A 26,653-nucleotide genomic window follows, 5' to 3' on the forward strand; every position below is an offset into this window, starting at 1 on the left:
GGGGATTAAGGTGCTGGACGCAATGTTTAGGAAGCCCCTAGAGAATATGACCACATTTAAAGGAAGCGAAGTTGAAACACAGACCGATCTGTCATAAAGGTTAATGTAGATGACAGAAAATAGATGCTGAAAAGATGGAAATAATCGAATGATGGAGACAAACTTTAAAAGCTATTGAATGTGGAAGATGTCGACATGACAAAGAGACCAATAAAGAATGTATAGTGTCTGTTTATATATATATATATATATATATATATATATATATATATATATATATATATATATATATATATATATATATATATATATATATATATATATACATACATACATACATATATGTACGTGGATTAATATATCTATTTGGTCAACTGACGCTCTCTGCTACTGCGGGTAAATTTACTATGCAGCCTACCTGAGTTTTTTGTTAAGTGATCAAGAAAAAGAAAAGAATTTTTGATCACTGTACAGGAAATCTAAATTTTACGTAACTGGATGCACATTTGTAAGTGCCTGCATACAATGCGTCATTGCCTCGAGGAAATGCAAACATGACTGAGCTTCAACAGAAACTTTATGAAAAGATGGAAAGAGCTTTTGGAAACCCCTACGAGACTGTTTCTATCTTCCAACCACGACAGCCAACGCCACCTTCTGGTGTGAATGGCAGAGTAAGTCTACCGATGATGGAAGACAGCAATATTTCCTGTTGTTAAGGATACATTCGAGGAGCAGTCTTCCAAAGTTACAACGGCCGGTCTCTGAATGTTACCGGTGTTTTGTTTGCTGTGAAACCGCCGAGGAATATCGTGTGATCTCTTTTGGTTTTTGTGCTTGAGAAGAAAGTTTGCCTGCGAACTACTCATTTTTTTATTTGTAAGTAAAGTATTTGAGTACATATTTTGTGCCTGAAATATTTTTTTAACACTGGACACATTTCAAGTTGGTGTAATGCTTTGGTATCTTAATTTAGCAAAACTTGTGTTAGTGAAATTGTACTGTAAGGATGGGAACTTTTCGGCAAATTGGTTTTATGAGATTTTCCTTTCATAACTTTAAGCTGGAAGCTAATGGATTGGTTTGTCAGTTTGTGAGAGCCATATTCACATAGATTGTCGCCTAGGTCAGTGTTATATCTGGTGCTGAACAGTTTCTTTTTAGAATATTTCAGACAATTCTAAGAGCCTTATTGGTAATTCTATAAGTACTAGCTCCGCTCCTGTTTTTACCTTGGAACCCGGTTTTTTCTACACCCTTAGGGCTTCTGATACTGGCGATGAGTTTGTTTGTTGTCGGCCAACTGTTATTTGCCCCTTAACTCTACTCAGCATTATCCCCCCACCCCCCACACCCTCTCCAACGACGGGAAATACTTCTCAATTCTTCCTGAAACCCCTTTCGCCGTGTTTAGTAGTGGCACCTGGGGGTTCAAATGTATTTCGCCGTGTTTAGTACTAGCACCTGTGGGTTTAAATATATTTTGCCGTAAATTGAAACTTTAGAAGGACCGGAAACGAACATTATCCCCCCCCCCACTATACCACCTCCAACGACGGGAGAAACTTCTCAATTCTTCCTAAAACCCCTTTCGCCGTGTTTAGTAGTGGCACCTGGGGGTTCAAATGTATTTCGCCGTGTTTAGTACATGGCACCTGTGGGTTTAAAAGTATTTTGCCGTAAATTGAAACTTTAGAAGGACCGGAAACGAACATGATCCCCAGTCCAACGACGGGAGAAACTTCTCTCAATTCTTTTTTTCCTCAGTAAATGTATTTCGAGTCTGCCTGTGTTAAAAGTATTTTGCCAAAAAACTTTAGCTCCCCCCAGTGTAAGATTGCGCATGCGTGGCAGCATTCGAAATGGCAGTAGTAGTGAAAGTTTCTTTGTAACGGCTACTTTTGCCGTCTTGTTTGTTTGTTTGGGGTTTTTCATCTCTGTAGTGCTATAAAGAGTAAAGTTTGGGCGTTTTCTCATTACCCGTGGACTACCTCACCCATAATCCCTCTTTCCCTTGGGGACCCCAAATGATAGGGTAGTAACCCCGCTATCCCATCGGGTCCACTACCTTGTTGGATGTTGTGTGGTTAATTACAGGTTAATTACAATCGTGCAACAAAAATTGAAGGTAAATCCATAATTAGCAACCAAGAAATTGTAGAAAAAGTTAAGTTAGAAGGAAATCACCGCTGCGGAGCTACTACTTAGATCTACCGCCTTATTCTATATCAAATCATCAATTTGGTTCCGTATTGATAGGATGCAGAAATTTTTCCCACTGCAGACTGAGGTGCATTTGACGTAGTGTGAATATGAAATTGGTAGTTTTTATTTTGGGACAGGCTCCAAAAATTGTAGAGTTTTGTTCTAAAGTCCCCTAGTAGGCTATGCTTGATAAGAAAAGATTACTAATAGTATCGCAAATTTGTTACCGATTAATATTGTTACCCTTTTTATTTTTATTTTTTTTTTTTTAACTTTTAGACCATGTGAGTGGGGTTTCCAGTCAAATAATTGTCCCGGTGTATTCTGGGTAAGGATGGCTAGTATATTTTGAACATGTGTAGTTTTCATGTGGAAATGTGCGTATGTGGACAATACTGAAACCTGATGGGTTCTTTCTGAGTTTTACCAAAAAAGTTAAGTATACCTTAGTTTAACCAGACCACTGAGCTGATTAACAGCTCTCCTAGGGCTGGCCCGAAGGATTAGACTTATTTTACGTGGCTAAGAACCAATTGGTTACCTAGCAACGGAACCTACAGCTTATTGTGGAATCCGAACCACATTATACCGAGAAATGAATTTCTATCACCAGAAATAAATTCCTCATTCTTCACTGGCCGACCGGAGATTCGAACCCGGGCCCTGCAGAGTGCTAGCCGAGAACGGTACCGACCAGTCCAACGAGGAACTAAAAAGTGGGATTTTGGAATTCGGGCGCTGCTTGAAAAAATCCGGATTTAGTTCTTAGTTATAGCTCCTGTGGCGCAGACTTGTAAGCTCTTGTTCCCTAGTTATGCCAAAATTGTTTTAAACGTCTGACGCTCATTTCGGTAGCAATATCCTACAATTTTGGGATACCACAGTGGGAAACCGGGAGTTTCCATGGGGAAACAAAAATACAAGAATTCATTTCAACATCCCATGGCACTTCGGCAAGCTCTAGTTTGATTATGGTAAGGTTTTCTGAACGTTTCAGTGACATCATGCACTTGGTAAACAAGGATCTGGTGACCTGGGTTGTGTAATGTGGTATAAAGCAGGGGGTGGGGAGTTGCAGAGGCCGTAAACTCTTGGCTGCAGAAATGAATGTCAGGAATATTCAAAACAAGAAAACCTGTTCAATTTTTGAAAAAGAATGTGGCTTAAATTTAGTAAGGATTGTCCCTAGTTTACAAATTTCTAAGATCTCGACAGCTGCTTGATAAAAATATGTACCTGGCATTCAGTATAAGATCTCCAGGTTCTGAAAAATCTCTAGCGCTTTGTTCACAAGATTTTGAATGTATTGAGTTTACAACCTTTCTATAGACTTAATTCTTTTGAAGAAATTTTAGACATTTGAAGAAATTTTTCCTCCGAGAACAAGGTACTTGAAATAAAGAAATGTCAAGAATTACGGTACTCGACACAGCCTGCTCAGGCATTTCCTCTTCATTCCCCTGCAAGCGAGCATGCATTTGGTCCCATGAATATCTAAAACGGTGTCTGATACATGTGCTTGTATCCATGAATATCTAAAATTTTTCATCTGCATATGTTTTCTTTGATATATTTTAATACCAGTTCTGGATATTGGAGTTTTAATACCAGTTCTAGGTATTGGAGCTTTTGCCTCCTTAAGTCGTAGTCGTCTTAGTGCGAAAAGTAAATCTGAAATCTATCGTAAATTTACTGTTACATATTTTCCGATTAATATTGTTACTCGCTCGAACTTTTTCCACGTACTTTTTGGCTTCCATGAGAGTGGGGCTCCGGATTGGATATTTTTTTGTCCTGTTTTGTGGGGAAGGATGGCAAGCTTTTTACATTTTTTATTATAAATGGGTATGTGGACGTTGCTTAAACCTGGCAGGCTCTTGAATAAGTTTTTTCCAGCTAAATGGGATTTAAGAATTCAGTTGTTGCTTTAAAAAACCAGCCTCAGTCATGGCTTCCTTGGTGCAGACTTGTAATCTTGATCCCTAGATTTAAACTTCGCATACAATTTCATATTTGAGGTTTGAAAGTTCTACATTTATAGCAAATTAGTAGTCTGATGGGGAATCAGTAAGAATAAAGGATTTAAATAGATATCAAATGAGGTGAAATACATGTATTCTAACCTCCCATACTTGAGCAAGTTCTGATTCTGGTTAAGGCAAGATTTCAAAACCGTTTTCTAAGTTCCGCATTGCTCTAGCTAAATAGGGACCCTGCTGACAATGTTTTGTTGTTGAGGGGGCGGGGAGTCCCAAAAGTGCCCCAGTGTTTGGCTTGACAGCCTAAATAAAAAAAAAAATCTGCACCCAAAGGGGGAAGAAGCCCTCAGACCAGATGTGTACCTAGCACTGCTCAGGTTGGGATACATCCTTGTATTTCACCCGTGTTGTTCTTCACCACTCAAACCAACATGGTCCCTCGTAGTTTTAGGATATTAGGAGGGCCCAGGATCTCTAAAACTACAACTATGCTACCGAAATTGAAGCAAACCTTCATAGTACACTAAAATGGGAAACCTTATTTTCAACTATGGAATAAGGTTATGGTTTAGACTTTGCCCATTTTCCAGTTTCTCCACAGGCATGATGTTTTCTTGGCATACTTGGCGCACAATCTAGGATATCTTCACACTTTGAAGAATCCCTTTCATCTTGTCCACAAGATTTTTTGGTGTCTTAAGATTTTGGATATTTATTCTGGGTGTCCCAAGATTTTCGTAAAACTTTATTACAGAATTTCAAGTCCCATTTAAAACCTTTCGAGATTACTCTGAAAAAATCGTAGACAGCATTTGAAAATTTGAGTAAGGTACTTAAGGTAATGTTCAGGATTACAATATAATACGTATAATAGGAATCAGTGCATTTGTCAATGGACATTATTTGGACTGATTTTATGATGAACAAACCTTCTCTAGCCTTTTCATTTGTGCGCGCATGTGCTGGTCCATAAATAACTAAAACTAGTAGGTTCTTTCATGTATAGATCTAAGTTTTCATCGGTGTTAATTTTGATACCAGCCCTCAGTATTTCTTCATCCTTGAATAAGAGTATCTTGAAAAATTGAAGTCTAAAATCCATTACAATAGTTTTATTCTTGAAAACTAAAAGGAAGCCTAAAATTCATTGCTGATTTACTGTTAGAGATATTTTCGGATGAATATTGTTACCCAGTCTGACTTTTTGAAAGTTTTGTTTGACATGCAAGTGAGGCTCCTGATCGGATTTTTTTTTTATCCCACTGGTTTGTGGTGAAGGATGGCTAATCGTATTTTAAACGTCTTTTGATTTAATCTGAACATTAGCGATACAATGTGAAACCTTTTAGAGTAGTAGAATGCTTCACCGGTTACTGGGATTTTGGAATTCAGGCGTTGATCGGACAAAAACAGCTTCAGTTCTTAGTCATGGTTCCTTCGGTCCAGACATGTATCTCTGGTATCCTGGATTGTTTTGGATTTTTTGCAAACTTTCACCTCATATTTTTTACTTAGATTTTAGTAGCAAATTAGTTTTAATGATACTAGACTTCTTTTATATCACACAATTGTGGGGGACCACAGGAGAAATCCCGGGTTTTGGTTTGGGAAAAACGAGAAATGAGAAATGCAGCGGTGTCTTCTAGCATACACATGATTAAGGTGAGATTTACTGAACATTTTCAAAGTTACACCTTGCACTAAAGGTAAGGAAGGACCTGGCGTCCTAGGTTAGATTGGGTCTAGTTAGGTCAGGGGTTACGAAGTCGCTGTCAATTTAAAGCCCCTGCATCCTAGGTTAGGTTAGGTGTGGTTGGGTTACGTTACAACCCTAATTTCTACAGTTTCATTAGTTAAGTGGGAAGGTTCCAGGGATTGGTGAAGCCCCTCTTGGTAAGGACCTGTGTCAAAGGTTAGGCTAGGATACATTCCTGTACAGTATTTCACTTTCGTGTATTCTCCCAATTCAGATGCCCTGGTTTTTTACTGCAGTCCTTTATTGTAGGATTTAAGGGGTCTACAGTATCTGAAAAAGCTATTTTTAATGTCAGGAATATTCAAAGTACACTAAGACTCGGGAAAATCATATTCCAGCTCTAGCAAATTATTATAATTTCACGTTAGCAGAAATCCAGGCCGTTAGGTACTGTACATTAGTTTGGCAATTTAATGTCCAATTCTTTTTGAGCGCTTGGGATATACGAATGATGACTATTAATAGTAAAGGAGTTAAGTTATGCTAGTCATAAGTATTCGAATAAATGAAGCTCAGGTTGTCAAGACAAACGATGGGACACTTTCAGCCATTCGACTTGAAGCACGGCAGAGATCCAGAAAATAAAAGTGATAAATTTCAAGGATCTAAAGGTGGAACTGGGGCAAAACTCCGCAGTTTCACTAAAAGAGAGAGAGAGAGAGAGAGAGAGAGAGAGGGGGGGGGTGGCGGCTTGGGAATGTATGTATGTTGAGGAAGCATCTGGAGTGTAACTGGTTAAAAGCTTTTAAGAACTTTATTAGTAGAACAAGCAAAGTTTGTCTCTATAGCTTGGGAATTGAAAGGTAATCTTAGCAGATTATGCTCTATTCTATTTTAAGTGTATTGTAGATTTTTACTTGGCATTCTGTATCCATTTGATGAAATTTAATCCATTTCTAAGACTTAAAATCTTCCATGTTTTACATAATTTGTCCAAAAAGTTTTTACCTTTGTGTATTGCTCCTGGTAAATGTATTGTTGGGTACATTTGAACCTTTATTAAAACGCTGACAAGAGCTTGGTTGGGAGATGAGTAAATCAACAACAAAAATTTTTCCTTAAATTTCATTGTCAAAGACCGACCGACCGCGATCATTAATGAATACTGAGTAGTTTGAGGTATAGAATTGGATAGATTTGAAACAAGTGTTCATTTGAAGTACAAGAAATATACAGTCGAAGTGGATAGCTATTTTTGAAACGGGTGTTCATTTGAATTACAAGGAACCTAAGTTAATAGTTGAGTTTTGGGGTCGTGTAAATGAAGTTTGAAACACCGGAGTCTTCAACATTGAAAACTTTTCAGTCTGTCTGTTGACCATGAAAACTTTTCAGTCTGTTGGCCAGTATGTTACACCATTTTAATTTCTATTTCTTTTGCAGGTACTCGTCAGGCATAGGACCTCAGAGGATTCTGGTAATTTGGAGTAGTGAAAAGTCCTGAAATTGGAGAATTAAATGTGAAGTTGCTCTCCCAAGACTATATTCAACTTGCATTAATTAATGTACGTAAGATGTTAGTTCATGTAGTTGGTTTTGAAAATCTTAGTTCATGCCGTAGGTTTGATCTTGTCAAAGCACTACGTAAAAGGGGTTTGGCAACTTTTTCATACATTCAGTTGTTTGACAGACGGTAATTTAATGATTCAATTTGAGCAATATCAGTACACTATAATATAAAGCATTGAAAGTTTTGCACTGTTTTTACAAGAGCCTGTACTATCTTTATTGGTGTAATACCTGCAGATACTCCATGTATAGAGTTTCATTTACTGCTGGATTAAATTTTGAAATGTTGACCCAATTAAGTGTTTTCATTAAATTGACCCATTTAAGATGGTTTACGCTTATTCTTCGAGTCCTTAACATATTTTTAATGCTCCTCGGTTTAATTTCCTTCAATTGTATTTGAACTAGAATGCTTGTTTGTCGATCGATTTCTTTATAAATTGTTTGCTGGTTCTTTATTTTGGACTATTTAAAATGTAAGGATTCAAATATTAAAAATTTTACTTGGTGCAATCAATGTTATTTGGATTTGAGATATAAGGCGTTGTTTAAATGGTAGTTTTAATCAATATTTACCTGGTTCAACCTAGTAAGGTTAATGAGATCTGGTAAGATGGTTAGAATAGTGATTTGTTTGTTGATACTTTAGATTAGTAGGTTATGCAAGTAATGTGGATGTTATTCTGATTGAAATCTAGCAGTACTTTAGTTTAGGAGAATATTTTTGCATTGCTTAAGTTCAGTTACTTTTACTGGTTTTTCAACGTTGTCTTTAATGAGTTGGTAGCAAATTAACGTTACTTGAATCAGCTGTGAGTATTATGGTAAAATTAAGTATTTAAACCGGCTTTCATTGTTAGTGTGTTTTGCTGTAATTCTTGGTGTGATTTATTTAATTCGTGTTACATTTCACTTGTATGCATGGAATTTTAAATTTTCATTTTTCAAAATGTGTTGTCACTTCGAGTTGAAGTAATGGATTTAGATTTGGGAATTTTAAAATTTCCAGTATATAATTTGACACTTCGCTAAGTAGATATTGAAATTAGTAATATAGGTTTACCTAGTTATTTTCATACTGCTTTGTTATTTTCAAAATCAGCTTTGAAAATTGGAATTTACCTTTTTAAAACCCAAATTATACCTTGAAAATAAATATGAACTAAGGTAAATATAAACTATTTCAGAACTGAGGTGGATCATCAACGTCTATGGTAGCAGCAGTCCAACATGGTTATCAAACGTAAAATATTCTACTGGAGATTAAGTTTTGTTAAAGCAAGATGTTCGCATTTAAGCAGCGAGTTGTGTAATGGACGTCAGTAAGTAAAAGAATGCAACGTTTAGAAAGAAGAGAGTGGCTTTCTGCGGTGAAGATATCAGTGATGGGACGAGGAAAGAGGGAGCCAGAAGAAAACCAACCCCGAACTCATACATAATGCAGAAACCTATTTCTCTTACTGCAACAACCAACTTCTGTTTGCAGTAAAACGGGTTTCCTACTGCTAGGATGGTCTAGGGTTCTGTTAGTTTTCTTCTAGCTTCTGGTTTCTCTTTCATATCACATTCTCTCTATCCAGTGACGTATATGCTGACCGCCCGTCCTGGAGTAGTAGCATATAATCGTAAACTGGAAAGGTAGTTCGCAGAAAAAGGGTTGCTCTCATCAGAAGAAAACAGGAAAGAGAAACTTAATATACTCCCGTGTATATATATTTATCTACAACAGCGAAATACAGAATAAAGAGAAATGCAATATACTAGTTTGTTTATTTTGCCTCTGCGTGGTATCCAATTTTTCGCATCAAATAAGTGTTTCCTACATTACTTTATTCTCTTGACTCTCCAAATTTTCCTTTTCCGTCAGTTTCAGTCATGTTCTTCGTTTCCTTCAGTGCCTCCATAGTTACCTTCATCATTTCCAAGTCCTCTGTTGCCTACTACTTTCGTCTCTCTTCCCATTCCAAACATTTTCTCTTATGCATCAGTATCCTGCCTGCCAGTTCATAGCTTCCGAGTCACCTCATTCTCTTCTCCGTTTCATCTACTTCCGTTTCTTGCAATTTTTAGATTTCTCGAGCGAAGGCTCCATCGAACACTTTCTGGTGCCAGCAGCTAAATCAATTCTGACGTTCCGGTGCAAGTAGGAATCACGGAAGTGGCATACACCTCGTAGACCACCTGCAATAAATGAAAGCATTTAGTTTTGTAAATTATTGATTAGCTTCTACCGGACTAAATATATACTTTTTAAGTCTAATGAATTGCAGTTTCATTCTAAAAATCAGATCATGAATACTGAAGTAGCTTATATTCTAAAGCAATTAAATGCTAAGAAAAAAATTTTCAAGCACGTTTATAAGCTATACGTAAATCTAAAATTAGAAACTTTATATATAAACATGATTGAAAACCAAACTAAAATTAAGATGCTTACTAAAGACAATGCAAGGTTTGAAAAATTTTGTATTTACCACCACAGCCGAATTAGTTAAAACTAATTTTGAAAAACCGTAAAGTACATCAAGCTTTATCACAAATCGTTAATTAAAAGATTTCAGTAAAAAAAAAAATTCAATAAATTTTATTGAAATTCTAAAAACTTCCTAGAGGGCAGGGAAAATCCAAACAAATCTCTCCAGAAAAAATGTAAAACTGTAGTTTCCCTTAACAATATCAGGCACCTAAACTGCCTTCCTTATTTCGTCAGTACGGTTCGGGAACTTAAAAAATTCCATCTAAATATACGTTAAAACAACGTTTCAGCCAGTCCACTGACCTCTGGGTTAAGTTAAACCAGTGTTCCCAAACATCAAGAAAGTACAAGTTTCAATTTCAACAACAAAAGGAGACAACAAAAAAACTTATTCCACAATCTTTGTTAAGCGTGCGGCTATGCTATTTTAGGCCAGACAACATGTCTAGCTAGCATTCAATAGATTTACAGACCTTTGGATTAATTTAAAAGAAAATACGAGAGCACGAGATTAGGAGAACCGAATAACAAAATCGGTATAGAAAGCAATAAAATTTCTTAAGTCATTTACCTCAAGGGGCGGTAAGATCTAGACAACAAGAAAGAGGAACGACACTACGTTAGCAGTAAGACTGACAAAATTAAGAAATCAAGATTTGTCAACATCCTTCCTGGCACAGAATTTCAACCATTTTTGGTCTATTAGAACCAGAAATAATTATGCTATTTCTATAGTAGCTCTTACCTCCAAGGGGTAGATGGAGAAGAAGGAAATGAGGAATATTACCTTGTCGATAGCTACTCACTGACACCCCCAAAATGAATACCAATCAAAGGAGACCTCGCCAGAGGGAAGTATATGTCTGTCAAACATCCATAAATAGTAACATTCAATATAGGTTTTAAGAGGCGAGGTCTAAATAGGACACGAATTCATGATGCAAATACAATTACTCTGCAGAACCCCAAGACACTGAGTACAAAATTCATTGCAATTATGAACAGGAGTTTAGTAATTTAAGTCTTTCAAAAGGCTTCATCTCTTCAACGTAGGATAAATGCCAATTCATGTGGTGCATAGCAACGCCTCTCAGACGAGGGAACATCCATGTGGATTAGAATAATGGGAAAAAAATGCAAGACCAAACGCAATAAGGAGTATCTGGAGAGCTAAGTGAACAAGACCTTTCAGGAAACTGATACACATTCAAGTAAACAAGACCTTTCAGGAGACTGATAAACATTCAAGTGAACAAGACCATTCAAGAAACTAATAAACATTCAAATGAGCAAGACATTTTCAGGAAACTGATAAACATTCAAGTGAACAAGACCTTACAGGAAACTGAAAAACATTCTTCAATTACCAACCTTTTGAAGTCCCACAGGTATTGCGAAAAATATTGCTGGTAGTTTAAAAATTAGGGTAGAAGTTCTTTGACGGCATCCCTCGACATTAACGGTTTCTTTCACCAACACATCATTTCAAGTATCTGTGTGCATGAATGATCTCTGGGTGCATGAACACAAAAAGCACCTAACTGAAGAGAAATGCAGCAGCGTTATATCATTTTCTCACATCAGTCTCCGCATGGCAAATTCGCTCCTGCAAGGCAACTGCTATTAGTGATCAGATCTAATGTTTCATTTTCGTATATTAATTGTTTCGAAGTGTTAAATCTTTAAACTTTACCTTGAAAGAAAGATAGGGTATGTTTTCCGGCTGATATATTTGACATGGTAAACTGCAGAAGATTGCCTACCTTAATTACAGATTCATAAAAAGTTCATATAAAGCGACAACCAATTCCGATAAAAGTTTTGAAGTGATTCCAAAATTAAAAAAAACTGATATTTAAAATTACAACTTAACGAAATGCTCATTAAATATCCTGGATTTGTTAAGTACTGCCATATCCACATTGTTCCATAGATTTCTCAAATTTATCTTAAATTAATCTTTAGTCTTAACTAGAAAGACTAAAATTAAAAAATTTGTACACTAACGAGTAACTACCATAAAATGTTAGTGGCGGCTACTCTGAAGTAATGGGAATTAAAAAGGTTTATTAGGGGGAAGCAGTATAGGAATTTCCATAATTCTAAAGATTACAGAACTACAACAACCCAGTTATAGAACGGAACTGAATATAAGATTAGGCCAAAGGCCAAGCGCTGGGGCCTATGAGGTCATTCAGCGCTGAAAGGAAAACAGAGTAAAAGGTTTGAAAGGTGTAACAGGAGGAAAACTCGCAGTTGCACTATGAAACATTTAGGAGGGGATGGAAAGCAAGATGGAAAAGAGAATATGAATGGAGGTACAGCAAAAGGAACGAAAGGGGTTGCAGCTAGGGGCCGAAGGGACGCTGCAAAGATCATTTAGTAATTCCTACAGTGCACCCCGTGAGGTGCACTGACGGTACTACACCCCCTATGGAGAGGGACGTAGTTAAGGCAAACTATGCTCGTATATCCAAGGAAAAGAAAAACACGTTAAAATATCTAAAACTGCTTACTGTACCTGACCAATTTGTTGGAATTATTGCCTTAATACATTAATACCTCCCTGCTCCAAAGTACATTTTGTTCTCGATTGGCTGCTCTTGCATCTTCCAGATCCCTGTATGGAGAAAGAAAAACTTTGCTAGACACTTTAGGCTACTTTTCAATTTACAGTCGTGATGGCAAGTGGTAAAGTCGTTAGATTGTGCAACTCAAGTTACCAAAAATTAACAGATGGCTAATTTCTTGGAAAACTATCACCCTTCGTTTCGTATTCTAGGGTAGTCTTGCAATTAATCTGGTTAAATTGCACCAAAGTTACTCTCCTCTTGGGTTAAGTATAAATGCTGCTTAATTTAGGAAATGTTTCTACTTTAAATTATTTTTAGTTACACGATTTCCTCTGAGGCACGTTTGCACAGAATTCAGGCGCAGTAGTACCGAACATTCTCACCTCGGCTTAATGCATTATACAGTATGAATAGGATTGACAGGAGACAACATATGCTAATGTCAAGTCATATATTACATGCAGCTTGATATTAACAAGGCTTTTTTAAGCCTGTCCAAGGAATTTTGGTGTACAAATGATTAACACTTAAGTAAAAAATTTCATCAAATATTCAGCCAACTGCTTGGAGCTCATTAAAATTAATTTTGAAGTATAATAGCTAACTTCAAGCTAATTACAGTATTATTCGCATATGGCTTACTTTAATACCAAGGTTTTTTTATTAAAGTTTAATTTTATCTCAGCATTTGCATTTGGCTTAATTTAGTCTCTGCCACTGTGCATGGCTTAATTTGATCTCAGCCTTTGTATGGCTTAATTCAACCACCGCATTTGTGTATGGCTTACTTTAATCTTACCGTTTGTATATGGCCGAATTTAATCCCAACTGTAGTATATTGCTTAATTTAATCTCAACACTTGCAAATCGATTAATTTAATCTCAACATTTCCGTATAGTTCTTAATTTCACCATCTGTGTATGGCTCATTTAATCTCACCTTTTGTACATGACCTAATTTAATCCCAGAGGTAATATATGGCTTAATTTTATCTCAGCATGTGCATATAGCTTGATTTTACCTCTGCATGTGTATAAGCCTTGATTACAAAATGCGTATATGGCTTAATTTGATCAACATTATGTGGCCAAAGTTACTCCCAACTGTAGTATATGGCTTAATTTTATCTCAAAATTTGTATATGGCTTAATTTTATTTCATTATCTGAATATGGCTTTATTTGATCTCAGCCTTTTTATATAGCTTAATTTAGTCTCAGCATTTGTATAAGCCTTTATCTCAGCATTTTTATATGGATTAATCTCGGCATAATATACAAAAATACGGCTAGTACATTACTACAATTAGAAAACCCTTCTTTGTTAGCCCAGTTTAATCCAATTTTTAAGTCACTGCATCCATGTGGAAACCACTACAGTGTGCATTTTATATATAAACATTTATAATAGAAAACTAGAATCTAGAATATTTAACGTCAATCAACTTCGAAGGTGGTGGTCAGACAGGCTCACAGATCAAAACCAGAAGTGTTAAGTTTCTATAAAAAAAAGCTATAAGAATACAAGAAAACTTTAACAAAATGTACACACAAATAAGACGGTGTTTTTATAGATTAAATCCTTACAACAAGTACCCTAAACAAAATGAAAGGCACAGACTTCCTTGGGACCTTCGTCTAATGCCATTAGGATTGAAAGATGGGTGTTTCGTTTTCAAATAGAAAACTGGAGGTTGCAATTGCTTGTGGTTTCACCTTGACTAATCAAGTTCAGTGGTGTCACACTGAGCTAAGTTAACAACAAACTTTAATAACGATATCTTTTTATCATCGTGCTCTTTCTACCACCAAGCAATTAACACAAATGAAAGTTCATTCATGTTCAAGCTATGAGAATTTAAATCTGCCAGGCTTTTGAAAAGGAACATTTCACAGACTTGCAATTTAACAGGCTCTAATTACTCTCAAACTGACACTAACACTAATTACTCTTAAAAGTCAAGTACACGGGCTCAATGAATCTGATGTGCAACTCACGTCCGTAAGTTTTTTTTTTTTGTACTACTGTGTAATACTAGGTACTACTTCAGTTAACCACCGCTACCACAAGAGATTATTCCTAACATTTTACAATAAATAAAACCTTATTTGGGTGCTCGGGCCAAACTCTTACCCATACGAGTACCAAATTACAACGTCTAGTGCAATTTCCCAATGCTATCTCCAGGTAATCACAATGAATAAACTTCTCAGCAAGTTTTATGGACGTTTCAAAATGTCAGTTTTTGGAAGACATAAAAAAAAAAAATGCACCACGCAGATGATTCACAGAATGGACAAGACCTGACGTAAAGTCACATTCAGGTTAATAACTAACAAGCAGCAGTCAGGAAAACTTTCCACGGCGACACAACCATGTGAACAAAAAACAAGCAAATAATACACAACATAAAATAATGCTGTTACATTAAAGATCCCGGTCACTAATATCCCTACTGAATTTCACTTCAGATCGTCCTAAGGTAGTGAAATTCTAAAGTAGTAAAATTATGCAGCTTCAGCAAGATAATCTCCACTAAAATAGTCAAATTTTGTTTTGTTGCCGTTATTTGGAAAAAATCGGTCGATAATGCAATATTAATAGCACATGTAAAATCTCTAAACGTTGCAGAAATTGGCAATTCATCCAAAGACCACGCTAGTTGGAAAAACAATGATGGTATATACTCTTTTTGACAATGTGTGTATGTGTGAATGTAAGCCTCATGTTTATGATGCAAAGATTTTTTGCATAGCTGTTAACTACAGTACTTAAACCTGCTTATAAAAGCTAAAAAAAAAATATACTCATGATCCGATTTCGTTAGAGCGTAGCAGAGTAGGGTCATGAGAAAAAGCTATTCACAATTTATTTATATCGAGGTTACATTAAATGATTAAGTAAATCAAAAGTTTAAAACTGCCGTTCAGCATGTATTAGTTGCAACAACTTAAATCTTAGTTTACTTTCGAAGATTTTGTCACCTATAAATGAGTACGAATGTAACTAATATACTTGCAACTCTTATAAAAAAGAATTGAAAATTATGGTAATTATCATTTTCTACCAATTCTAGCGTATTTTCTTTCATTCTGTTGCTTGTAAAGTACAGGACCACGAGATATTAAACTGACTTCGCCACTGATCACACATCGCTCAAAATGTATTTTGAATGTTACTGACCTACATTTTCGTCAATATCGAATTAAGGACTTCGACATTAAACTCAGTTCAGCATAGGATAGAAACCCTAAGTAAGCACATCTTACTTCATTGCAGCCAGACTTTAATATCACTCCTTATATTTATAGTATATAACCTAACAGACAGATTACTAAGCACTAAACACTTTCTGAGTCTATTAAATAGTTTTTCGATTCTAAGCTCGGTTAACTCTGGGAAGAGATATTCACAGTTTTTCAGTTCCAGAAGGATCCTCGTGCTAGTTTTCAAGTGAAAAAAATTAAGAAAAAATTTACTCAGTGCTTGAGTTACAATGCTATACAATTTTTTCAACTACTTGGGTTAAATTAATTTAAAACTTGACATAAGTCCACACCACTCAACTAAAATTACTCCAGTTTAACTCAAGTTAGCAATGACTGACCACTGCAAACTTCCAAATGAAACCTTGAGTGTCAATATAAACTCTGCAAAGGTACAAGACCAATAATTTTATCGTGCCAAAAAAGTATGCCTTATTATTGCCATGAGCTAAATCTCAACCGAGAGTCCCATTAATCTTTTAGGCATGTATGGTCGATTGCAAAATAAGACTCCCCTGTGGTGTTTTTTCCATGTCGCGAGGGCCTTGTTAAACTTATCGAAATCTTAACTACGAAAATTATAACTGAAAATTACAAACTTTTTAAGCTTGGAAGGCCTTTTCCAAAATGAACTCTCCCTGTGGTGAATTTTCCTCGTTCCGAGAACGCTCATAAATTTCTGCTCATAGAAACCTTGACTGCAAAAATCTAACTAAGAACGATTTTTACTAAACTTCTGCTAGAAGAAACCGATTATTACATTTACTCTTAGCTTGGAGGATCTATTCCAAAATAGGACTCGCCCTGTGGTAAGTTTTCCTTGTCCCATGGACCTTGCTACACTCCTGTTCATAGAAACCTTGACTGCACTGCAAAGGAATTTACACAGGACACTGGCATGCATAATACTGACCGCAACTATATAGAAAAACACCAGCTTCGAGTTTCAGGAAAGTTATTACGTATGACATTTAGTTTACTAAATATTTTAAAACTTGGGCATGGTTAACATTGTTATATTAAAACATGTAACGTAGAATACAATCCTAAATTGAACAAGAAAAGTTCCCTGAAGAACACTGAAAGACAGAAACCTACACAACCGACTAGAAAATTAGCACCAATTCAATTTAGAAATTATCCTAAGTCAATGCTTTTAATTATCATATCCCTAACTTTACGCAATAAAAGTTCATAATTTTCACGCAGTTCCGGTACTTGAACTAAACAGTTACCAGTATTCACAAACTGACGAAATGGCTGCAATGTGAATACCACGATAACCTTCAAAAAGAGCTATTATAATAAGAAAATCAAATTTTCAAGACGTAGTAATAAAGTCTTAAAGCAGCTCTCAACCTTCAACTGTTTTGGCTACCTACAACATATTCCTGAATGGTTTCCTTACGAACCCAGTATCTTCGGCGGCCTTGCCAAAGAAAAATATTCATACGAATATCGTAATTCCTAAGACATATCTGTTTCCTGGCTTAAAATATACAACATTACCCAACTCTGGGTAGACAAATCGAAGTAGTAGCACCTCAACTTATGACGCTTTTGGGGGTCTGGCTTTCTGTTAAGGAAAAAAACCTTAACAATAAACCTGTATCATGGCCAGCACTAATTTTTTCTGACGTCTTGCAGCAAACAGCAACTGCTGCACAATTTCTAATCTAAAACTTGTACTTGACACTACTTCAGTTTAAGAGATTTACCTTAAAAAGTATCTACTAAAATGGTAGCCCAACAAAAGATCATAGCTTATGAATGCAGAAGTCCGTTGAGATGTTCCTTACATCAAGTTTTTCTGATAACCTATATTCTTTAAGATACGTTCTAAAAAATGAAAATCTTCAGAACAGTTTATATAACTTTTTACCCTAAAACTTCATAGTATACATTAACCTAAAATATTTCGGTTGATGACCAACAAAGAAACGAAAAACATTAGATCTGGCAGAACCTAGACCACAAAAGCTGAAGGTACTTTAAATGTCAAAATTTGGAATTCACACTTACATTAATGAAAATCCAGCAAACCTTCCCCACTATTCCCATGGAAATCACAAGTTCCAAGACAGAATCCAAAGCACACCATAGGAAAACAAGTACAAAGGCGGAATGGACATCCACCAATCCACTGTTTTCAATCTAGAGAAGCCAAGGATTCGAGATTAAGGAGACACCTCACACTTCTTTAAATGCTTTAAAGTCCTTGGAAAGCAACAGCGCCATCTACAATACAAGCCGTTTTCTTTCAACTCCATTTTCTATGACAATGTTTGGTTGACTTTAGGAAATCTAGGGCAGGCGTGAAATGGGTAATAATGTTCAGTAAAATTCCTCTTAAACCCAATGAATATAATACTCAAGCAGCCATTCATTATTCATATATTTTTTTTTGTCTGTTGGGCTTGCCATTTGAGGTGCAGGTTTCGAATCTGCAATGGAAATGAAGTATGACCCCATTTTCCCATATCCTCTACCAATGCATATTTAACTTCAGAAGATCCCCATTGATCCTTTGCTGGTTTAACTGGTTGGCCCCTGTTTTGCTTGTCAGTTACTCTACATAACTTATTGCAATGTGTGTATAATAACAGGTGATATTTCAGCAAGTTTCTGACAACTTTCAGCTACTGTTGGCTGTATCCTCACAGCGATTATGATTAATATTTGGATTTCTAATTAGGAAAACTTCAACCACATGCTTTTGCACATGATGCGCTGAAACAGTAAACATCTGTCGTTTCTTGTAGGTAATGAAATTTGGACATCTGTATGTACCTACATACTGACCTGTGTTTTGTTAGATTCTTTTTTGAGAGGACGTCTTGTATTTTCATTAATCTTCTAATGGCCCTTATTAAATACTGATGAAGAGATCACTATTCTGTTTAGAGAAGACTTTATATACACGAATAAGCTAAATTAAACAGATGAAAAACATAGTTTGTCATGTCATCAGCACAGTACGGTCGCCAGTTATTACAATTGATAAATGATCTATGACATGATAGGGGCAACACCCGAATCTGTGGTTTCAATTTGCCTTCACTTAAAAGGTGTGTGTTATGTGCAAAGTTTACTTAACAACAGGAAGTAACTTGCCAGCAAATATGGACACCTCAGTACCAGATGGCTCATATTCTACTGCGACATGCCATTGCTTTTTCAGTGACAATTGACAGGTCTGTAGGCACTTGTGAGCTGGGATGACAGCTTACAGCTCAGAACTTAGTAATGACTCTTGTTCTAGATTTGAAGTGTTTTATCTCAAAATGCAGGTTCAACTGTGGTTTAAGGTCTCACGAAAGGCAATATATCACTATTATTTGTTGTATGGTGTCAAAAGACCATATACAACAAATAGTTATTCTATTGCTTAAATGTCACTTAGTATTCCTGAGTACCGTCTGCTGTACTTCAGTCATTTTTAGTACATAATTTGACCATTCTTTAATATGACGTTGAAGATTAACGTCTTGCTTTTAAATTCCATGTGGGAATCAATATCAACAGCAGGAATGATGCGTTTACCTGGCATTTACAAGGAACGTAAAAATACGAATTGGACATCAAATTCTTTATCATGAGAATTACATTAATGGAGTTCTCGTAATGAATAGGGACACTAAAAAATTACCGAGACAATACATTTCTTTAAAATTTACAAGATTTGTACAATTGTATAAAACTTAAATGAATTTTTAGTAAGACAACTCTTATCTTTTAATAGAGAACAAATCTTTAGAATGTCACAGAGTCAGTTTTAATAAGAGTCCTTCTAGAGGTGAAAGAGGAAAGAAATAATGAATAGTGAATAAACCCTGAATTGTTCTACATTTGTTTTTTTTTTCTCTTCTATAACACTGTCCTACTAAGATATACTCTACGCGACATTAATGAGCTTCCTACAGTAAACTATACAGTATGCATTATTTACAGACACTGTACAATAGATAAAAGCTGCCACTAAACACCTTGACAATACAAATATTTAATATATTATGTAAAGTTAACACCTGGAGACTGTACATCGCTTACATTAATGAAATTGCTTTAATAAGAAGGGAGTCCTATACAGGCTTAAGGTTAAGTGCATAAATAATCTCCTGCAAATGTCAATTTTTCTCATGACATTGCACAAAATGAAAATGTTGGTACGTGCACAGCTCTAACTGTAGTGGTAATTCACATTTCTACAGGGGGACATTGCATGAAATCTTGGCCAATTTTAGTACAAATATTTAACGAGTATTCATTATCACTACTATTCTTAAACGGTGTCTTTTTCACTACATGCAGTAGTCATAGTTAATCACTGACAGCATCAACTGATTTCGTAAAAGTTTTCACTACATTAAGTACTTATTTTCTCTATGCAATGTTTCTGAATTTGCCGACTCTCATGCTGTTGCACCAATGTCTCTCCAAATCAGAATTTTAGCAGCTGAATCGTACTTTCTTTTTCTGTATCACAGCGCTAGTTTTACAGAGCAGCATTTTCATTTTCTCAACCCTCAGCTTAGATTTTTACAGCAGAATAGTTTTTTTTTATTTTGTTTCTCCACTTTCCTCAAGTCGAGACAACAGCATGATTATTTGCAAGTGTGGAGGTCCACCACTCTCGTACAAGTTTTGCATTCCACGAAGCAACACCAGTGGAACTTGCAGTGACATCGCTCTTTGAGGGTCACTTTCTGGGAGTTGTAACCTCGGCCACAGCACAGCAACCCGCATCCATCCATTCCTTGGGATGTTTTATTACAAATTCGGTCGACGGTTCCTGGGGAAAAGGAGTAAAATTATCAGTGTTTGGCATCTAGTGTTGAGCTTAATGTGTCAATACTGCCCTAAAATGGAAGACTGCAGTGTCTGCACAAATACAAAACTGAGAAAAATGGTAGATGCTGCAGTTTTCCCTTGTCTTACTACTGATTTTGCATATACTGCAAATGGAACCCCCTAAATATTCGTGAAGAGCATTGGAGAATCATTCTGAAGCTGCACTAACTTGTGTTTAGTGTTTCATTAACCCAATAGGTGGCATATATCAATTTCGAAAAATTTGCAGATACTGCAGTTTTTCATTTTAGGGCAGAATACTATTATATCTAAGGGGATAGGCATCGAAGTGACAAAGATTTTAGTATAATTTTTTCGTCAGCAACCATTCTGAGACCATGATAACAAAGCATGCTACTATAATGAAGCTTTAAATGAACCAAATATTGTATGCTTACGCATACGTGGGTGAACTATAAAAAAAATGTACATTTCTTTAGTTTATTCCCCTCCATGCCGTTAAAACAGTATGCTAAATATAATTAAAATATTTTATATCTTTGGCACTCAAAATATTTTCTAGCAAGTGGAAAGTTATAAAACCTACATCATTACCTGAAAATCTTACATCCTTCCTTCTCAAGTTCACCAAACAATTTTCTAACTAAAATTTTGGAAATTTCATCTTTTGGAGAAGCCTGAATACAGTGCCTTCTGCCATTACATACTCAAAACATGCTCCGAAATTTAACTTTAAAGGAAACCAGTTAGCCAGTGGAATGTTGGGTCGAAATGGTGGGAAGAGTTGTCGGTTTTCAAATCTTACTTATATTGGCATCCAGAAGAATTTTAACTTTAGGTTGTAATAAGTGTCCCCCGAGTTAACTTTGGAAATGTTAGATGCAGAGGGCAGAAAGAGTTGTGGACTCTTAAGAAGTATTACTTGATTTAGCTTCCAAAAGGAATTGTTCCCGTCATCTTCTAAGATGTGTTACTAACGTTCATTTTATATTGTTAACTTCAGTCCCCAATAAGTGTTAACAACCTGAGTGTCGAGGATGTGTTATAAACCTTAACTCGCAGGAAGATTTGTACCTTTGCTTCCATGTAATGTATTCTAGTTCTAGATTACAATATGGCCCGATGAAAGGAATTTTCAGTGGCCTTACGCAAAAGCTAAAGACATTTGAAGTGGCCTGTAGGTATTAAACTGCGCCTTTTCAGTCTGCATTCTAAGAATTTGAAAAAAGGTGAAGTTTTTCACCCTGTTGACACGGCACTAACAGTAAGTCTGTGCTTGCGTTTTGTATAACAGCAACTGATCACACGAATGTGTTCAGTGGTCGAGTCTAAACATTTCTGCAGCAGCTAACGAATAGGATTTAAAAACGATAAACATTTCCACTTACCCAGAGACCCTACAGTATTGTTGCGTCTGCAGTAGTCTGGAGAGTCACTCAGGTAAACCAGATCTTCAGCTGTAGGGACATTAAACTGAGGGTGCTTGACCTGCAGTTTCCCACGGCGGTTTATTTTTACTTCTGTAGCACCATCGTACTTCTCTTTCAGTAAGTCGCCTGTTTACAAAGAAATGAGGAACTGAAATGTGACATTTTCTTACATTTTTCACTGGAATATTTCTAAATTGACAAATAAGTTGAAAGGAAAGAAAAGTTAGTCTAAGACAGTGGTTCTTAACCTGGGGTACCTGTGGGGGTACGAAACCTTAAACTTCGGGGTACGAGGCATGATAGCCAGTGCGATGGGACTGAATATTTACTGTATATTTATCATATGTTTGTACTGCATTTATATTGGATGGGGGTACGAGAAAATTTTCTGAGATATCAAGGGGTGCGAGCACTGACAAAGGTGAAGAACCACTGGTCTAAGGAAATAATAACATAACGATTTCCTAGCAATTCCATCATCTAGCCTTTTGCGCTTGACGACAGCTAGCTAGTTAAAGCTGTCTGCATTAAGTGCAGAGTTACCACCTTTGCAAATGATGATGGAAGAAGGTTATTATCATATTTCGTTTTATGCTGCCAAAAACATGTCAAGTATAACTTTAATTTTTATATATATCTGCATCTGTCAGATACAGGGTTCTCTGCAATATAAGTTCTAAGCAAGCTGTTTCACCAAGGACCAATCTCAGCCTTATTTTTATCTAGATGTAGAGTAATTACAATACAGTGATGTCAACAAATTCCTATTCATATATAATTAAAAGTACTGATGGCTGATTTAGAATTATGAGTGATATAACAGTTTAATATCACTTATAATATCTTTGCTACGAGCAGTGGCGTAGCTGGCTCTCCATCAGTGGGGGGACCTTGGTGGGGCCAAGATATTTTTTTGGGGGGCCCAAAGAAAATTACACAACTATTGTACCAGTTCTGTAATCAGTAAAATATACTATTCTCGAATGTACTGTATATATCCATGTGAATGACGGAAAATAATAGTAATTAGCAAACCTGTATTTAAAATTAAATTATAGAGCTCGTTTTTCAATTATTTTTCAGCTCTGAGTGTATGCAAATGTATCAAATACTGTAAGGGTCAAAGTTTAGCTACAAAGGGAATTTCAACTTGGGGGGGACAGTGGGGGACAGTGGGGGGACAGTGGGGAGCAAGCATCTGACTGGGGCCAGGCCCCCTCGACCCCATAGCGACGCCACAGCAGTAGTCTAAATGTAGAGTAGTCACAATACAATGATGTCAACAAATTCCTATTCATATATAATTAACAAATTCCTATTCATATATAATTAAAAGCTGTAATGGCCGATTTAGAATCATGAGTGATATAACAATTTAATATCACTTTGAATATGAATGCTACGAGACATCTCCCCTTTCGCTGAGCACCACGTTTTATCCCTTCTCTCCGAATTCCCAGCTCACACTTCTAACCAGCGGTATCTTTATTTCTATTGTATCTCCAACAGTGCAACCCCGAAATAACTGGAATATAAATGTCTGAGTGGTATTTTAATTTATCGTTGTATCTCCCACAGTGCACTCCTGAAACGACTAGGATATAAGTCAAATCTTGGGATATATAAAGAATGGCACACCAGTTACTTTACTCGAGTACCTTGGTCCGTTTGCCTATGATGTCATGCGCTCAAAATCATTGAGGAAAACATTAGAGTTTTCTTTTGTTTCTTCTAACTTCACACTAACCCTTATATTGTAATTATGTCTCGTTCCAATGATAACGAAACTAGGTCACAGGCTCTACTTTTATATGTAAGTTAGTGGGCAAGAGTAGTCGAATACTTCTTAAAATTACTAATCGACACACTTCAACCACCTCTAAAATAGGAGGAATGTGTGAATGCGTTACAAATCCTCATTCTTTGAAACTTTTAACTGGTAAATATAAAGATTTCTCAGATAAATTCCGGCGGATCTGGGTTTTTGTATACTTTATTTTGCAATAATAAAATTGAAATGGCAACATTCTTTCATACTTGACTCTCCCTGTATGAATAGTTCATTCCACACACACACGCACACACACACAATAGTGATGGCCAGGTGATTCGTGAAAAGACGGAAAAACCTTCCGCCTTTTTACTAAGCCTCTTTCCTGATCTGGAATCTAAACCATGGTTTGACCACGTTTGTTTCCTAGCCTTTTAGGCGAATTGACAAGCTGACGTGCTTTCCATCTCTTTCTGTTTTGACATGTTCAGTGCTACTTTGTCTTGTTATCTACACGTCACCTCCGAGGTGCTAGTACTAAACATGGCGGAAGCTCAATGAGACGCCGTGATTAGTACTAGTCTCTCGGAGATCAAAGATATCGTTAATATAATTTGTCGACCACACAATATAGAATTGGGTGTAATTTAATACTTCGATGTCCGAGGGGCTAGTGCTAAACACGGCGTCCCATTGAGCTTCCGCCATGTTTAGTACTAGCACCTCGGAGGTGACGCGTAGATAACAAGCCAAAGTAGCACCACATTTTCTGCATGGAAATGAAGAATTTTATCCGGTCACTTTTTACTGGATAAAGTTGTTGCAATTTGATATGTAAGCGCAAACCATCTGCAGCAACCCATCTCTTGAGAATATAACGCCAACAAATGGTTGAAAGCAAGCCAGATTACAGTTGTCTCAAGACAAGGAGGTCAAAGAAGAGACGCCAACTTGTGTGCGCGGAGTATGAAATTAAGGCCAAGGCCTAGCATTGTGTTTGGCAATATCTATTGAATTTTTCATCAGAGACCGAGTCTAAATAAACGAACGATAATTACGTCAAACAATATCAAATACATTAGGGGGAACGTGCAAAACTATGAAAAGTAATGAAATATTTAAGGAATATTTAAAGACTTTACAGCATGACCTAAGAAAATAACAACTGGCCTTTTATCAACTTTCTTTTGCATCTAAAATAGTTAAAACACCGCTCTTTTACAATATGTGTTCAGCTCTGAAGAATTCCGAAACTTTAGTGAAACATGGTTATTCTTATTGCTAGAGTAAAGATCACAATGTTTCATAAGCATTCGGGTCGTTTCGGCCGTAAGCCATTTAGGCCGTAAGCACGTTTGCGTGCAAAATGGGCGCCGTGTTTAGTACCAGCCCCTTGGGGATGTACGTAAAACATGAAATAATAATGGTAAATACCATAAACATAACGGTAAATACCATAAACACAACGTCTTACACTGTTTTGGATGTTACGGCCTAAGTGACTTACGGCCGAAACGACCAGGAACGTTTCATATGAAGGGATATTTTGACTTTATCCTCTTCCTAAATACTGGGGAGCAAGTCTTTCTTCCTTTCTTATATGCCTTTTAAAAAGGCCTCTTAATATCACTTTGATCTAAAGGAGTTACCGCTTATTTTATGTTGGCAATTCAGTATCACTTAATCACTAAGAAAGGAGGGCACGTGATTGAAAAAAATTTAAAACAAGGAAATAATGAATACATTTTACTCACCTACTTCCCTGAAAGGTGCTAGTTGCTGCCAGCAGGTAATGAGAGAGCACGACCCAGAAACACCGTGGCATTTGCAGGTGACTCTTGTCTTGCGGATTACTGCCTGTTGAGTAAATATGTAAATGAGTAAAATAATAATGCAATTAGTAAGCAGTTAAACATATAACTAAAATACGAATAGTTCAACACGCTTCAGAGGCTTACTTTATTTTTTCCTTAAATATGAATAAGAAAGTTCTACCAGATGTTTGTACCCACCATTAGGTCCTGTGTAAATATACAGGTTAGTTATTATACCATGCCATGTGCTGTATAATAGTTTAATATTATTAGACGCTTAATCTAATACCTTATCTTACTATTGATTATCGCATAAATTACAATTTTGTAAAGTTAATAAACGGAATATTATTGCTTCCACGTCTCCTCCCGATGCCAATGGCGTACAAATCAAATTGGAGAAGTCACCCAAGAATATATTACTGTACGTTTTCTATCGTATCCGAACACATACGTTTTCTTTTGTTCTTTGCTCGGGCGGCTCCTTTCATTGCGTATCAATTTCATATCATAAACGCTACAGGAGGCTTGCCAAATTGACTGCCTATGAAAAGTTATCACTTCAAAACTTTCACAGATGATGTAATATGCATCTTAAAATCAACCAAGGCTGGCAATGAAGATTATTTACGGAGTATGGAAAAAACTGAATGTACAATTTGTGCAAAACATCAACTAAGAAACATTACATATATAACGCATGATCAAAAACGATTACTTTCGAGTGTTTACTAGTTAACGATGTCTGTGGTGAAACTGAAAGCTATTTTCTTCAATATCTGTTGTTCTCAATATTTTTTTTATATTTCTATGGTGATTCTAAGCTGTAATATAAACATATGATAAAAAACGACTACTTTCGAGTGTTTACTAGTTAACGATGTCTATGGTGGAATTAAAGGCTGTTTTCTTCAATATCTGTTGTTCTCAATATTTTTGTTATATTTCTATAGTGATTCTAAGGTGTAAATCAACCACCGCCGTAGAATGTAAGTTTCTATTCTCATTGCCATTGTTCTATTTATCTTTTTTTTTACTCCATCCACAATACGCACAGCTTTT

General features: G+C 36.2%; 1 protein-coding gene and 2 long non-coding RNA genes across 3 annotated transcripts in view; 1 reads left to right on the forward strand and 2 right to left on the reverse strand.

The window, feature by feature from the left end:
- Nucleotides 1-743: 743 nt before the first annotated feature.
- On the forward strand, nt 744-8,774 carry LOC136840850 (uncharacterized). The gene is made up of 3 exons (XR_010853756.1): nt 744-879; nt 7,324-7,445; nt 8,637-8,774. It is a non-coding gene; the product is annotated as an uncharacterized lncRNA (long non-coding RNA).
- Nucleotides 8,775-9,202: 428 nt separating this feature from the next.
- Nucleotides 9,203-17,876, reverse strand: LOC136841266 (uncharacterized). Its single transcript, XR_010853859.1, has 4 exons — nt 17,787-17,876; nt 12,447-12,545; nt 11,297-11,531; nt 9,203-9,630 (listed from the first exon to the last, which is right to left on the reverse strand). It is a non-coding gene; the product is annotated as an uncharacterized lncRNA (long non-coding RNA).
- Nucleotides 17,877-19,338: 1,462 nt separating this feature from the next.
- LOC136840852 (protein Wnt-5b-like) overlaps nt 19,339-26,653 on the reverse strand; it is a 37,638-nt gene continuing 30,323 nt past the window's right edge. Inside the window, exons 6-8 of the mRNA XM_067107798.1 lie at nt 25,532-25,634; nt 21,965-22,132; nt 19,339-20,556 (exon numbers count right to left, since the gene is read on the reverse strand). Of these exons, the coding sequence (XP_066963899.1) occupies nt 20,369-20,556; nt 21,965-22,132; nt 25,532-25,634 (459 nt within the window). The 3' untranslated portion in view covers nt 19,339-20,368. The remainder of the gene's footprint in view (nt 20,557-21,964; nt 22,133-25,531; nt 25,635-26,653) is intronic.

The sequence above is a fragment of the Macrobrachium rosenbergii genome, chromosome 8 (assembly GCF_040412425.1).
Source record: "Macrobrachium rosenbergii isolate ZJJX-2024 chromosome 8, ASM4041242v1, whole genome shotgun sequence".
Lineage (NCBI taxonomy): Eukaryota > Metazoa > Arthropoda > Malacostraca > Decapoda > Palaemonidae > Macrobrachium > Macrobrachium rosenbergii.